The 14,568-nt window shown below is 61.2% G+C and overlaps 8 protein-coding genes across 8 annotated transcripts in view; 4 read left to right on the top strand and 4 right to left on the bottom strand.

The window, feature by feature from the left end:
* Nucleotides 1-381: 381 nt before the first annotated feature.
* SDRG_02548 (hypothetical protein) lies at nt 382-2,020 on the top strand (the record flags this gene model as incomplete). Its single annotated transcript, XM_008608143.1, has 7 exons — nt 382-602; nt 652-840; nt 891-922; nt 973-1,265; nt 1,311-1,433; nt 1,484-1,590; nt 1,633-2,020. 7 exons carry the CDS (start codon nt 382-384, stop codon nt 2,018-2,020), a joined length of 1,353 nt encoding a protein of 450 aa, XP_008606365.1.
* Nucleotides 2,021-2,044: 24 nt separating this feature from the next.
* SDRG_02547 (hypothetical protein) lies at nt 2,045-3,875 on the bottom strand. The gene is made up of 4 exons (XM_008608142.1): nt 2,846-3,875; nt 2,712-2,802; nt 2,265-2,668; nt 2,045-2,220 (listed from the first exon to the last, which is right to left on the bottom strand). Exons 1-4 carry the CDS (start codon nt 3,806-3,808, stop codon nt 2,095-2,097), a joined length of 1,584 nt encoding a protein of 527 aa, XP_008606364.1. The 5' UTR covers nt 3,809-3,875; the 3' UTR covers nt 2,045-2,094.
* Nucleotides 3,876-3,985: 110 nt separating this feature from the next.
* Nucleotides 3,986-5,249, top strand: SDRG_02546 (hypothetical protein; the record flags this gene model as incomplete). The annotated part of the gene is made up of 7 exons (XM_008608141.1): nt 3,986-4,004; nt 4,046-4,190; nt 4,237-4,466; nt 4,511-4,664; nt 4,706-4,846; nt 4,903-4,977; nt 5,023-5,249. Coding segments are annotated over 7 exons (922 nt in total), but the record flags the coding sequence as incomplete, so codon positions are not given.
* Nucleotides 5,250-6,090: 841 nt separating this feature from the next.
* On the top strand, nt 6,091-8,875 carry SDRG_02545 (hypothetical protein; the record flags this gene model as incomplete). Its single annotated transcript, XM_008608140.1, has 3 exons — nt 6,091-6,978; nt 7,032-7,290; nt 7,344-8,875. 3 exons carry the CDS (start codon nt 6,091-6,093, stop codon nt 8,873-8,875), a joined length of 2,679 nt encoding a protein of 892 aa, XP_008606362.1.
* Nucleotides 8,876-8,886: 11 nt separating this feature from the next.
* Nucleotides 8,887-10,253, bottom strand: SDRG_02544 (hypothetical protein). The gene is made up of 9 exons (XM_008608139.1): nt 10,213-10,253; nt 10,118-10,166; nt 9,976-10,068; nt 9,877-9,928; nt 9,519-9,831; nt 9,352-9,476; nt 9,244-9,309; nt 9,154-9,198; nt 8,887-9,108 (listed from the first exon to the last, which is right to left on the bottom strand). The coding sequence occupies exons 1-9, from the start codon at nt 10,224-10,226 to the stop codon at nt 8,921-8,923; spliced, it is 945 nt and encodes a 314-aa protein (XP_008606361.1). The 5' UTR covers nt 10,227-10,253; the 3' UTR covers nt 8,887-8,920.
* Nucleotides 10,254-10,297: 44 nt separating this feature from the next.
* On the top strand, nt 10,298-11,528 carry SDRG_02543 (hypothetical protein). Its single transcript, XM_008608138.1, has 2 exons — nt 10,298-10,703; nt 10,755-11,528. The coding sequence occupies exons 1-2, from the start codon at nt 10,322-10,324 to the stop codon at nt 11,459-11,461; spliced, it is 1,089 nt and encodes a 362-aa protein (XP_008606360.1). The 5' UTR covers nt 10,298-10,321; the 3' UTR covers nt 11,462-11,528.
* Nucleotides 11,529-11,688: 160 nt separating this feature from the next.
* Nucleotides 11,689-13,586, bottom strand: SDRG_02542 (hypothetical protein). The gene is made up of 9 exons (XM_008608137.1): nt 13,495-13,586; nt 13,378-13,446; nt 13,068-13,331; nt 12,942-13,017; nt 12,803-12,899; nt 12,653-12,750; nt 12,503-12,593; nt 12,403-12,451; nt 11,689-12,353 (listed from the first exon to the last, which is right to left on the bottom strand). The coding sequence occupies exons 1-9, from the start codon at nt 13,576-13,578 to the stop codon at nt 11,868-11,870; spliced, it is 1,314 nt and encodes a 437-aa protein (XP_008606359.1). The 5' UTR covers nt 13,579-13,586; the 3' UTR covers nt 11,689-11,867.
* A 507-nt stretch (nt 13,587-14,093) lies between these two features.
* The window catches only part of SDRG_02541 (hypothetical protein), a gene marked incomplete at its 5' end in the record, with an annotated part of 1,630 nt that continues 1,155 nt past the window's right edge, over nt 14,094-14,568 (bottom strand). Inside the window, one exon of the mRNA XM_008608136.1 lies at nt 14,094-14,564. Within this exon, the coding sequence (XP_008606358.1) occupies nt 14,157-14,564 (408 nt within the window). The 3' untranslated portion in view covers nt 14,094-14,156. The remainder of the gene's footprint in view (nt 14,565-14,568) is intronic.

Genomic DNA, 14,568 nt, shown 5'->3' with positions numbered 1-14,568 from the left:
CCCACAGTGGCACATGCCATTTTTAAAGGTAGTAGTTTCGGCACCAGGTGCCACATGAATGCACAAGTTGAAGTCGACATTTCCGCCAATCACGCGCCGCCAGCGTGAACCACACGTGCGACACCGCGACGCCGCCGTCAGCGCGGACCGTAGACCCTGGCCCGAGCCGAGGACTTCAACGGCAGCATAGGACCTGCCGCCCTGTGCGCAATAAGCACTAAGCTTACCTCGCTGGCGGGTCGTGACATCCGGCACGGGATTTGTATCACGCAGCCGGTTGGATGTCCTATCCGGTTAAATTGGAAAATTAACCGAATGACGAAGATCGCCACGGAATCTACCTTTCACCTCGACTTTGCTGTCGCCAGTAGCACGCACGCCATGGCCTCGACCCGCGGGCAGAAGACCGCCGTCTTCTTCCTCACGTTCTTCAGCTATGTCATGTTCCACGTCTCGCGCAAGTCCTTCTCGGCCGTGAAGGGCGAGATGAGCAAGGAAGAGTGGATGGACTCGATCTTCTACGCCAAGTCGGAGCAAGGCAAGATGTATGGCCTCATGGACACGCTCTTCATGGGCTTCTACGCAGTGGGTCTCTACGTCAGGTATGCATATGCCATGCTTTTGATCATTACGACGACGATGCGCATGCAGTGGCATCCTCGGCGATCGCTACGACCTGCGCAAGCTCCTCGCCGGCGGCATGGGCCTCACAGCGCTCATCATGGTGCTCTTTGGCGTTGCCGCCTTTGCCAACGTCCACTCGCTCGGCTTTTACGCGTTTCTGTGGGCGCTCAACGGGCTCATCCAGTCCGTCGGTTGGCCGTCCAACGTCGCCGTCATGTACTCCTTCGTCTTTCTTCTACGTATAGTCATATACTGTCATGTACTAGGGGCAACTGGTTTAGCGCGCGCGAGCGTGGCGGTACGACGTTGACGCGCCTGTACATGCAGTGGCTCATGCACGTCGTCTAGCGGTCATGGGTATTTGGAGCGGCAACGCGTGCTTTGGCAACATTGTCGGGACCGCGGTCATTGCGCTTCTCTTCAACCTCTTTCCCAACAAGGTTGACGCATGGCGAACGTCCATGATCGTCTCGGGCGTCCTCGTCGGACTGCACACGCTGCTGATTTGGCTCTTTTTGCAGCCGTCGCCAGGCTCGAAGCGCCTCTCATCGGACGATGTCGACGACGGACAAATGCTGCTTCTCAAAGAAGACGCGACGCCCAAGGGCATTTCGTTTTGGCGGGCGTGGCGGATCCCTGGGGTAGATATCAAAAGGTTACTTTCCGAGACAAATGATGTGGGCTAGGTCATCCCCTACGCACTCTCGTACGCGTGTGTCAAGTCGGTCAACTATGCGCTCTTCTTTTGGCTACCGTTTTACCTCACGGTCTCGCTCAAGATGGAAGACTCGACGGCCGACTACTTTTCGGTATGCGACGACACCAATTTGCACTCGATATATTGATACATTCGCTGTAGATGCTCTATGACGCGGGGCAGATCCTCGGCGGCTTCCTCGGCGGCTACGTTACGGATCGCATGGGCATGCGGACGCCGACGATCGTGGCAATGCTGGCCTCTGTCACGTACATTTCGCCACTCTCGCTGCAGTTTCTCATTGTTGTTAGGTGTCTCCTGCCGTCGTTCCACGCTGCATCCAAGGATGGCATTGGCATCCTCCTCTTTGTCTCTGGGTTTCTTCTTGGTGGGCCTGCGAATTTGATCAGCACGGCGATCTCCGCGGACCTGGGCACGTGCCCGACACTACGCGGTAACACGGCGGCGCTCGCGACCGTCACGGGCATCATTGACGGCACTGGCAGCGTCGGCGCGGCCATTGTGCAGTACCTCGTCGGGTATCTCGCCAACTGCCACACGACGCCGTCCGGCCAAGAGTGCTCGTGGCAGCCGGTGTTTTCGCTCCTTGAGATTGGGAGCGTGCTCTCGATTCTCTGCCTCGTGCCGCTTTTATGGAAGGAGCTCCATATGTACTATGTCGCCACGTCCTCTCCGTAGCGTCTTTTTCAAAGATACAAAAGATATCGTATCAATCTTTCAGTGTATCAACAAAAAGACTCGTGGACCTGGCGCTACGCCCGACCGCGCGGCGCCTGAAACATATGCAAGTGCTCAACGACAAACGCTTTCTGTGCGACGTTGAGACCGCGCACAAGCTGCAGATCGTCGGCGCTCTCGGGTTGCAGCTCCAAAAGACTCTGCCGAAATTGAATGCCGATATGCCACAAAGTCAGCACGCTACCTGGATTGTCTTGCGCGAAAGTACGTTGGCTTTGCGGTAGTTGGGACGCCGCTGGAGCGTCTGTTGCAGCGTATGGTAGAGGCGCTCGAGGTCGTTCGCGTCTTGCCGCGCAGCGTCACTGGACCGATGGACGCGCCGCTCGCTGCTCTCGTTGGCATCAGTCGGCAGGTCGATCGAGACGCCGCAGTTGCAATTTTCACAACATGCGTCGTCCAACGAGTGGCCAAAGTGGGCATAGAGCACTTGGCGCCGACACCCTCTTTCTTCGATGAATTCGACAACGTCGCGGAGACCATGAGACGTGCTGGCGTCCACAAACCCGTCGCCGCTCGCAATGTAGGCGGCGCGCGAGGCGTCTCTCGGGTCGTAGTAGAGCGTGCACACGGCCGGCGCGCCGTCGCGGCCTGGTCGTAGCGTCAGGTCCATACAAGGACAAGGTCCACCTACCTGCTCGACCAATCTGCTGCATGTACGACGCCAGCGAGAGAGGCAGCGCATGGTGGACCACGTGGCGGACATCGGACCGGTCAATGCCCATCTACGAGGATGCGCGTCAACGCCATCGGCGAATGCATACCTACCCCAAAGGCCACAGTCGCACAAATGATCGAGATCTTCCCGCTCATCCACTGGTACTGGACGCTCTTCCGCGCGGCGTCCGACATGCCGGCGTGGTATGGCTGTGCCCGCGCGCCGACGGCCACGAGCGACTTGGCGACCGCTTCCGCGTCTTTTTGCGACAAGACGTATACGATGCTTGGCTCGTGGCGCACGCGGCGGAGGATGTCGAGTGCGAGAAGCGGCGGCGGTGAAGGCTTGGGGACGACGTGGAGCGTCAAGTTGGTACGGTCGGTCAAGTGCTGAAGGAGGACCATCGACGTGGGCGAGGGTGGGGCGTCGAGCGCGGGCAGCGATATTGGCGCGACGTGGAAGATGCGTGCGGTGGCCTCAATGAGCTCGTCGGACGCGGTCGCTGTGAGAAACGTAAGCGGGATTTGTGGCAGGTGTGTTCGGTACAGCCGCGCAAAGTCCATGTAGGCAGGGCGGAAGGTACTGCCCCACTCGACAATGCAGTGGGCTTCGTCCACGACCACGCGCGACAGACGATCTTCGTGCAGTAGCTGCAAGAGAAGCGCGTTGGCCTTTGGATTGGTGAGCACCATCTCGGGCGTCGTGTACAAGAAGCGCGTCTCGGCCGAGAGCGCGTGGGGCACATTCCCGGGCGAGAGAAAGCACGCACGGTCCGAGAGCTGAAGACGTGCCAACGTGGCTTGTTGGTCTTGCAAAAGCGACCGCAACGGCGACACGATGACCGTGACTCGGTTCGCGGCGGGCAGCAGCGCGGGCAGTTGGAAGCAGAGGCTCTTGCCCGCGCCCGTGGGGAGGTTCAGGAAAAGGCTAAAGCCGCGCTGCGCAAGGTTCACGGCAGCCTGCTGCAGTGGCTTGAAGGTCGCTGCGTCGTTCGCCGCCAGGAGCGGTAGCAGCCGCTGGGCCATCGCCGACCACGGGAACCGCTCGGTATCCCATCGTGCGAGCAGCCGCATGATACAATTCAACGTGCGTATTTCTCAAAATGAAACTCAATGACGCCGATCGGTTTGGTCTTGAAAGTGCTTGCAATACAATTTGGAAGCCATTTTGCTCAAACTCAATGGCATGGACTTTGCCGTTGCTCTCAGTGGCGGGAAAAAGGCCATAGGATTTCACAGGTTTTTTGGTGCCATGGATCCGCTCAATTGGGTAGGGCGACTGCTCGACGTGGCTTGACGCGTCTCGTCTAGAGCTATGCCAAAGTGCTGGCGTGCCACCTGCTGCAGATTCCGGCGCCAACAAGCGACGAGATGTTCTACCGCCTCCATGGCCGCGTCATCACGCGCGCCCAGCTCGTCGGCGTCGTGGCCAGCATGCAGCACAAGACCGACCGCAGTACGCCGATCATACAACGCAGCGTCTCATGCTTCTTTGACTCTAGCCGAGTATCTGCTCGACGACGGCACGGGCGAGGTGCTCTTTGTCGCGTGGCAGACGGACGCGCCGCCGTGCCAACTGGGCGACCTCGTGCATGTCTTTGGCCGGCTCAAGCCATCCTGGGAAAGCAGCGTCGAGCTCCACGCGACCAAAGTCGTCGTCGTTTCGGACCCGAACGCAGAAATGTTGCACTGGGCCCAAGCGCAGCTCCTCTATCAGCACGTGTACAACCAGGTGCGAACTCGTGCGCAAAACACCATGTCAGAAATGTAGTGTAGCGGGCGCCGTACGTCGAGGCAACGCTACCAACGCCGCGCGAGACCACTCTCGAAGCGCTCTGTCGACACGCGTTCCTTGGTCTGCCGCTGCCGGTTGACACGCCCGACAACGACGACGCGCTATCCGTTGCGATCGTGACACATCTCGTTCAAGGTGCCGATGAAACCTTTGTCGTAGTGCCCACCTGCGCGTAGACGGGGCGCCACCAAGCATTCGGTTCCGTGACGCAGTCGCCAACGTCGACGTGGTGCCTCCCATGGACGCGTCCGCGCGCCTCGGTCGCTTTCGAAAGGCGTTTGCGATCCTGCGCCGCCTCGGCGCTCTGTACCTTCAAGGTACCACGACGCGCGCAACGACCCGGCTCATTGGGAGCTGCATGTGATGACACTAGACGCGGACCAGGACATGTACTGTCTTTTACGCTTTGAGACCATGGCGTGGCCCATCATTGTCCAACGGCTCGCCCGTCCGTGCCTGCCACGTACGCGACCGCAGCTCATCGCTTCGATAGATGGCCAGCGCCAGCGCAAATCAGATCTGATTGCGCTCGTCGTCGCGTCGCCCGCGTGCCGTCAAGTACCATTGCATTGGGTCGGTGACGGCGTCGACGCGGCCGTTGCGGCGCAGCGCCTTGCTCTCGTCGACGACCACCTTGCCTTGAGCGCCTAGGCCAGGCACTGCGTGCATACTCTGGTAGTTTGTATACCATGTAAACCTAAGCCAAGGAGCCGGCGCCCATTTTCGTTAGGACCGTCCGGCGGAGGTCGAGAAAGCCTACGACACAGTGCTTCCGGTGGGACCCTCGTGTCGAAGTCGCGTGGAGTTGCACGCTGATGTCGATGCAGCATCTCCGTCCGGGGCCGTTGTTCGATACAATGGTCGACGTATACCGGCGATCGAGCCAATAATGACCAACATGCATCAGCCCCGACCTCGCGAGGCCTCCCCGACAGTGCTGCGCTGGATCCGTCCCCAGATTGTACAAGCCGGAGCCATTTTGCAAGCGCGCCTCTGCATGAGGCACATGTACGTGATCCATCGACGCGCTTTGGCCACGACGACCTTGCATCACCTCCTTCCCGCGACGTCTTGTCCAACGCAGTGCACTTCTGGGCGCAGAGAGCCTGCGGACGACGTCAGGTGCCCATGTGGTCGTCGCAACCTGCTCGTGTCGCCAAATCCAGATGGACCCAGACCAGCCCATCTGGGGCGCCACGTGGTGCACCCAAACGAAAACTAGCGCTTGTCGTACCGAGGTATCCGACTCTGGTATGCTACCTGCACGGTACGAGGAACCGACTGCGTGGGCGGATCTCCGGCACATGTCCAAGGACTCATCCAGATGGCGCGGTGGTCCGCTGCCAGCTGGTGGTCGCCAAAGGTGGACCGTTCCGTCCAGCCGGAGGCCAGGGCCCAGCTGGCGACGGGCAGCGCAGTTGCAATGGCTTTCGTTTGTACTTGGCGTTTGTATGTGGCCGCGCGACTGGTTATTTGTATACGAATAAAGGGTGCCAGTCGTTTTTGAAAACCCCCAGCCACACCACACAGCCCCGATCGATCCGGAGGAAGGGGAAGCAGCATGGACGAAGCACGCCATGAGAAGGAGGGAGGACGACCGTCTACGCCCAAGAAGAAGGAGGCCGAGAAGAAGGTACCCAAGCCGGACAAGGGCCTGCCGTCGGTCCCGATGCTGCGCCCACGCCCCGTCGTCGAGGTCCACAACGGCTCCGAGACCGAGAGCGACTCGGAGACGAGCCAGCGCCAAGGGTCGTTCTCCGAGTCGGATGGGCCAACGCCGGGACGGGCGGCCCACCGCCGGACGCCCAGCAACGACAACAAGATGAGTTTGCGCGAGAGCGTGCCCAGCGACATCCAGCGCACGGGCGCGATGCTCACCAATTTGCTGGCGCGCGGCAGCGAGATGCACAACGACCGACACATGCAAGAGGGCGCGTTGCGACGAGTGCCCGAGCTGCCAAAGCCCAACTTGCGCAAGCCCGAGAGCGATGGGCCGTTACCGACGCTTCATGGCGCTGGTGCTGGCGACATGCGCCTCCCCGCGCTCACGATGAACAACCTCATGCGGCAAAATCAAGGCGGCCCATCCGCGCCCGGTCCACCGTCCTTGCCCTCGTCGTCGCACATGAACGACATGCACATGCGCGGCCCGCCGCCGCCGCTACAGGCCCCTCCCCGAATGGACATGTCGATGAACCGTCCGAGTCCAGGAGGCCCCCCGTCGTGGCCGTCGTCGCGTCCACAGATTGAAAGCGAACCGCCTGCGATGAAGCGGCCGAGCTCGCCGCCGCGCGAGCGCAACATGCCGTACCAACAGGCGCCGGGCCCCCAGCTGTCGGTACAAGCACCGCGCGACGACTACGACTACCCGACGTACCAGCCTCCCGAAGCGCTGGTCGGGCAGCGCATTGCCAAGACGTTTGCCGGGCACGGTCGCTTCGTCGGCCAGGTACGCAGCCCATTTTTATACCTCGCCAACTGGATCTCACGGTGTCTACCTAGGTGGTCAAATTCAACCCGCAAACCGAGCTCTTCACAGTGGTCTACGCCGATGGGGACACGGAAGAGCTCACGCGCGAAAACACGATGAACCTCTTGATCGAAGACAAGCGCGTCGGGAGCAAGCCACGGGACCAAGGCCCGCCCCAAGCACAACCCGGCCCGCCGCCCATGATGCGCAAGCCCGAACACATGCAAGCGCCGGCGCCTTCAGCCGCGCCGCCGTCCAACGGCGGCTACAAGCTCGCCATCTCGGATCGAGGTATTCCGTTGTCCTTGATACTGGTTCGAGCAAAGGCCTAATTTGGTGTGTAGAGCTGGACATTCTGACGACTCTCTTTGAGAAGCACGCGTGGCCGCTGCTGGCCGAGCACGGGTGGAAGTCGGAGATGCATGGCGCGTCCTTCTTCTTTTACCCGCCGTGGGCCGGCAAGAGCACACGCGAGCCCGAGTACTTCAACTCGGTGCTCGACGCGATGAAGTACATCTCGATGCACGCTGAACTCATGCGTCTCTGCTTCCCCGTTGACATCCAAGCCACGATTCTGTCGATTTTTGACCAGAACAAGGCGCCGTCACAAGGCCCGCCGAATGGCAACAAGCGCCACCTTGACAATGACGGACCATCGTCAATCAACAAGCGGTCCAAGCCCGAGTCGCCGCCGGCTGCAATGGTCCGCGGTGGCCCGCCACCGATGATGGGTCGTCCGTACTACGAAGGCAGCCACCATCCTTCGCTCCAGGCACAGCAGCACGGTGTGCATGGTCACCACGCAGGGTACGAGTACCCGCCCGAGCTGAGCCAGTCTCGTCCTGGTTTGTCTGCGCCGCCGCCGGTCTCGCGGTACCCGAGTCGCATGGAAGACGAACAGATCGAGTACCACATGCGCATGGGGTCGGCGCCGCCGCCGTCGACAAGCAACCGCGGGTATCCATCGCCGTCGCCGTCGGGGCGCCAAGCTTCGCCCCGGTTTGCGATGGGTGCGGGCGGCCCACCGCCGCCCACGGGCGCCCCGACGTCGCGACCGCAAATGTTCCACGAAGGCTACCAGGCGCGCGAATACGAACGGTCCCGCGCACCGCCGTCCAACGCACCGTACATGATGCCGTCGCCCCGACACCACCCTGGCATGGAAAGCGTGCCCCGGGGCGTGCCTGCGCCGTCGCGCACTGGTCACTTGACACCCGCAGGGTACGCCGAGTCGCCACGCGAAGCTGCACGGTTGAGTGCCCCGTCTGGCGGTCCGAGTCCTGGTATGCACCGGGGCCAGCGAGTCATGATGTACCCGCCGGGCGCTGCGCCGCCGTCGGCCGGGCCTCCCGGCGCCTCGAATGCGCGCGACTCCGTCCCGCCCGCCATGCACGGCCGGTACGCGCCGCCGCCAAGCAACCCGCGCGGCCCGATGCCCCGGGGCATGATCTCGATTGCAGACTTGGACAAGAGCGCATCGTCGACGAGCCGTCTGCCACCGAGTAGCGACGGGCGCCTGCGTATGTTTCCCGGTGACGCGCCGCCGAACGCTGGGTCGTATCCCCCGATTGCATCGGGTCGCATGCCAACGCCGCGCGAGTGGGACGAGCAGCAGCAACAACAGCAGCAGCAACAACGTGCGCCGGGATACCCGGACCAAGCTGGCTTTCGTCGCGAAGAGCCGCGCATGTACCCGCCGGCCGACCGGTACGCGGCCATGCCGCCGCCGGACACGTCGGGGTACTATGAGCGTGGCATGTCGCGGTACCCGCCCGCCCCCGGCGGGTTTGCGCCGCCGCCAAGCAACGGCAACCCACCGAGTGGTGGCCCCGACCCCCGCGCCGCCGAGTACGCGCAGTACGCCCGTCGAATGTAGGAAGCGCAGAGTTAGAACCAGAAACACACGACCGTATTTGTATTACTACGTCGTGTGGGGCGTCAGATGGCGGGCGCGCGCAAGCTTCTCGGCGAGGATGTCGGTCTGGGTGCGGAGGCCACTCATGGGCACGAGGCGTGAGCAAAACTCGAGCAGCGCGTCGGCCGTCTTGTCAGGACAGTCTTCTTGGATCACGTGCCCACTGCCGTACATCAAGAGCAGCTGGAACTTGCCTACTCCGACCGTATAGGGTCTTTCTTGCCCTTTGCATTGTGTACCTTGCATTTGGCCGCGGGTGAGCGCCGTATCCAGGCGGTCGGTGCCTACACCTCATGGCAAGACCGCGCATGGAGAAGGAAGGAGGTTACCGGCGAGCAAGAGGACCTTGGGCAGCGTCGTGCCAAGGAAGAGCTCGCTAATCCCCGTAAACCAACCTATACGAGTCATAGGCGTGGGATCCCAAGGCGGATGAGTACCCTTCCAGTACTTGGCGCTCGCCCGGAGGTTGGTGCGCCACACAAAGTAGTCACCGGCGCGGACAATCTGCGACGGGATCGAGACGCGCGCCGACTCGGCGTTGCGCACGGCGCCCATCTGCAAGCTACATATAGAATGCAGTCAAGACAAGTAGGAAGAATGGTACCTCCATTGCACGGCCTCGTCTTCGCTGGCAAAGGTCTCCGGCCGGTTGGACAAGACCGCTTGCATGTGGCTCAGTGCGGCAAGCGCCGTCCCTTCGACAACGTCAATGACGACCATGCCGACGAGCGTCTTGAGGAGCCCCGAGGCCGCCACGCGGATCGCAATCGCACCGCCCATGCTATGGCCCACGAGGATCATGGGGCTGCCACGCTCCGTGCCCGCCTCGCCCGGCAGAAGTGCCTGCAAGACGCGAATGGTATCGTTGACGAGCGTCTCTTCCGAGAGATCGCTGTCGTTGGTCGTGTGTGTCTCTCCTACAAGCCATCGTGCGGACGAGGGCGACAGCATCGGCGACCTACCGTGACCGCGAAAGTCGGGCGCCACCACGCGGCAGTGCGTCTTGAGCAGTTTCTAGTCGCAGCACCATGGGCTACGACTGCCGCATCGGCTAGGCGTACCGTCGTCAAGGCCCACGTGAGACCCGTGTGGCCACCGCCATGGAGGAGCACAACGACCGGGCCCTCGGCGCCGGCGAGGTAGACGCGGAAGACCTACGGGCCGCTGCATGAGACGTCGTCGCCGACCGCTGGGGCGCCGTACGTTGCCGTCAATGTCGACGTCTTCGCTTCGGTCGTAGTACTGCGCCCACCTACGCCCACGTCCTCGCTGCCGTCGGCTGCATGACGTCGTCGTACCGTGGATCCGCCATCGTGGCACAAAAAAATGTGGGTCGTCGCCAGATTCGGCGCTGCAAGTGCGCGAACCTCAAGTGCGGGACAGGCGGCTGCGAATCTATTTTCAACCATGACCAGCGTCAGCGCGGGCGAGTCGATCCTGGCGCTGTACGCGGCGCAGTTCCTCAAGGCACCGCCGAAGACGACCATGCCCCAAGCATTTGACACGAGTGGCGAAGACGACAACCAAGCAGCGGTCGGGCGCGGTGACGACCCACGACTGCCGACTGAAGGTGCGATCGAAGACGAGTTGTCCGAGCCCGACGACGTGCGGCCGGCCGCGCCTGAGCCCATCCATGAAGCATCCAAGAGCGACAGCATGGACGAGTCTTCAACATTGCCGTCGTCGACGAACCGCGTTGAGCCGCAGGAGATTCCGCCGCTGTTGCAGTCGCTGCTGCAATCGCTCGCGGACCAGAAAGCACAGCTTGCAACTCTACTTCGGTTCACGGGTACAGACGCCACGACCGTCGTATGTGTCTATCTATTGCCCATGCATGTAGGCTCGCTGAGCTGCGCGCCAGCGTCCATGGACGGACCGCTGACACCCGAGAGCATCCGCGATGCTGCCGAAAACGTTGTCGGCATCCAGTCGGGGCACCACCGCCTGTCGCTGGCGCGTACCGCCGTGCTGCTCGCCAACCTCTCGCTGCAAGCCGAAGTAGCCGTTGCGCATCTGGTCTCCACCATTGGTGGGCACACGCCTCTAAAGCAAAACCACAGCGAGATGCGGCGCGCCCCCGTGGCAAAGGCACCGGCCCCCAGCCCCGTCCACCGGCGCACGCTCCAGCCGTCGCTCTCGGCGACGCTCGAGCAGATCGGCGGCTCGTTTCGTGAGTTTTTGTACGCGCCGCAAGTCGAAGAAAGCTTGTGCTCGCCTCGGCCACTGCTGGCACCGCCGCCAGCCGAACTCGCCCCCAAAGCAAAAGCGTTCGCCGTCGCCTCCAAGCGCTGCAAGTCTGTGCCTCGACGGCTGCTTGGTCGCTCGGTCATCCTCTTCAACGGCATGGCGGGCGTCGTCCGGTTTGCGGGCTCGACCGAGTTTGCCAACGGCACCATGTATGGGATCGAACTCCATGAACCCCACGGCAAGCACAGCGGCACAGTGCACGGGACGACGTACTTTACATGCGCCAAGAACGTGCACGCGGCCCACGCTTTGCCGTACGGGGTCTTTGTGCGCGAGACGCAAATCAAAACCTGGTTGTGATCCCAGTAGTTGAATCGAGTGTTCGTCGTCGTGTCAACATGACAGTTTGTCGTAAACTCGTTGTCGTTGCACTGCAAGCGTGTCGTGTTTGCTATCATGACATCTATAGAACACGATCTGCGAACGATAGCTCCTCCGCAGTGCGTGCTCATCTCCAACCGGCCGCCTCGCGGTTCTCACGCCCGTACAAATGATGGCCGTGGGGCAGCCTTTAAAACTAGGGCTAGGGCTCCGCGACACTCATGTTACCCCGCGACGGTTCAATTTCTAGTCGACGAAGAGTGTTTTCGATTGGGTTTGCATTGTGCGTGGCATCCGTCGGCACGGTCACCACGCCAACTAATGCCGTACATACGAGCCTATATCACGGCAGGCGCAGCAGTGAAACACAACAATCAAAAACGACTCAGTGTTCTGTCGTCTCTGCGTCGTCGGGGGTTGTCTCGTCGGGCGGGGTCGTACTCGACGTCGTCGGTGTCGGCTTGATACCGAGCCAGAGCAGCACGAGTTGCACCAGCTGCAGCGGCAGCGCGATCGCGAGAAATGCGAGTTGCGCGAGCGTCGCAAGGTGCCCCGCAGGCACCGCTTGCGAGAGGGCGAGGACCGTCACGAGCCGCACAAAGCCGCCAAACATCGACGTCCAGTCCCACGTCGCATAGAGCACAATGGCAGCCACCGCCACGGGCACAAGGCCAGCGCCGAGCGCGTGCCACCGACTTTGTTCCTTCCACTCGGTATACGCTTCGACATACGCGGGTGGCACGATGCGTAGGAAGGCGCGCCCGGCAAGTTCGAGGACAACCGCGACGCCGAGGAACGAGACGGACGCCAGCGACAAGGCCGCCGTATCAAAGAAGAGAGCCGCCACCATGAGAAGGCTGCTGTACGAGCTCTACACGGCCCATGAGCGAATCGTCGAGATCGGAAGTGGCTTGTCGGACCCAGCAGTAGTAGACAAGGATGAGCTTGTTCAACAGCGACAGCGCCGATCTACGTACATAGTATCAACGATGTTCAGACGATCGAATGAGAAAGCCGCACGTGATCTTGTCGAGCGCTGAGTGGTCGTCGGCGCCGTCCGCATACGAATTTTTGAGTGCCGAGACGCCGAACGGAAGAGCGAGCACGATGGCTACGTACGCAGGTACATGCACAATATTGTCAGCCTTTCCATGAGCCAAAGAAGCGTACCTAATATGATGTAGACTGCAACATGCGCGTCGTGGGACGTATACAGCAACAGAAGGGCCGTGAGATAGCTGTTGAAATACCACTCGACGTGCAGCGGACTAGAAACGGTATATACAGTGGACATGACAAAATAGACCAAGAGGTACGTACTCGGGGCCATGCAGAAAGAACGCATCAAGGTACGCGCACGTCGTGTTGCGCAGCCACGTGCACGGACCGAGGTTCGAGAAGAGCACCAAGAGGTACCCTACGACCAATGAGACCTTGGATCGAGCTGTCCAGAGCGTACCGGCCACGCCCAGATACGGCCACGACGACGTCCATACAAGGTACAAGACAGTGACGGCGCATTTTCGATGCATGTCCTACGCGTACATGCGTCGCCAACGTGCAGTTGAAGTGCGAGAAGGACGACCTTGCCAATCACAGCGTAGAGCAGCTTGCGCTCGAGGGCAACGAGAACCCCAATCGTCTCGATCGAGACGTGTTCGAGTATGAGCTTGCCGTCGCAGGTCTCGAGCGCGTGCAAAAACATGGCTTGCACCATCGCGGTCGTCGCCGGGTCGACGGACGACGGGAGCGGAGCGTCGAGCTGCGGGTACTGCTGCACGACGAGGCGCATGGCGTCATCAATCTCGTCTTCGTCCAGACCCATCAAGTCGCATTTCTCGTCGCTCGTCTACGCAGAAGTCGCGTGAGCCGCAGGACCGCGGCGCACGGAGTACGAGGTCGCGCCAATGGCCCACGACGTCGGTGCGGCCTCGCCCGATCTCGTAGCCCATTTCCGCATGGCCCTACGCTCGACCATAAAAGCTCCAAGTACTGATCGTCGGCAGAGGTACCGATGGCGGCGGCGGCGCGTCACTGCTGGCCTTCTCGGGGCGACGGCCTGTCGGTCGGCGCTTCTTGGCTGCGGGTGGTGCCATGATTTGCCCGGTATCCGGACAAACCAATTTGACTCGCTAGAAACACGCAATTTCCCAGGCTCGTTGATCACAGCGCAATGGGAACTTTGCCGCGTTATGACGTTGACACGTCACGTCATAGCGACGAAGGTCTGTAAACAAGCCGGTTCAACGTCAGTATTGGCAAATGGCTATATGATGAACTAGAGCAGAGCCAGGATATGCTTCCGAGAGGACTGGAGCAGCGCAGAGAAATTTGCTCTCGCGGTGTGATGCACTCAAAAGTACTCTTGGGTATTTCCACTCAGTACAGCTTCCATCTGTTCGACTAGCTCCAATCAAGCTCTTGTGACTGCACACTCGGCTCTCACAAGGACGCTTGCTACTTCGCTAGTTGTCCGCCGAGGACAATTTAACCATTTCCTAGTCTAGCAGCTACGTGATACTCTCTCGTAGATTGCTGGAAGCGTAATATATACCAACGCTACATCACCCACGCAGTCAGAGAACACAAACATCATGTGTATTCAAATGTGGACAATGACATCGATATGCGCAAGTCACCAACGAAAGAGCAGAGGCGAAGCACCACAAGACGCCTAGTTGCCGCACCAGATGGTGCCGTAGTCGCCGCTCAGATCTTCGCACGTCGCCGCATCAAAGTCGTAGCAGCCGTCACCGGCCGGGTAGTAGCACTGGCTGCAGCCGTGGCACTGGTCCGCCGTCGGCGCCGGCGTTGGCGCGGGTGTCTTGGTCGGCGGGTTCTGCGACGTGGGCGTCGGCGACGTGCTAATCTTGGGGTATGACGGGTGCTCGGCGACGTTGCACATGCCGTTGCTGCCGACGCCGCGCTGCAAGTAGATGTAGCCACCGGCGCCCCACGACGTGCCCCACGAGTTCTTGATCTTGAAGTGGTTGACGCCGCTGAGCGTGCCGTAGCCGACCGCGAGCACGGCGTGGTCCGACTGCGAGCCAGGGCACGACTTGACGACGCCGCTCTGGTAGTTCTTC

This window comes from Saprolegnia diclina, assembly GCF_000281045.1.
Source record: "Saprolegnia diclina VS20 unplaced genomic scaffold supercont1.6, whole genome shotgun sequence".
Lineage (NCBI taxonomy): Eukaryota > Oomycota > Saprolegniomycetes > Saprolegniales > Saprolegniaceae > Saprolegnia > Saprolegnia diclina.
Note: the sequence above shows the minus strand (reverse complement) of the source record. Positions and strands in the feature narration are given on the sequence as shown.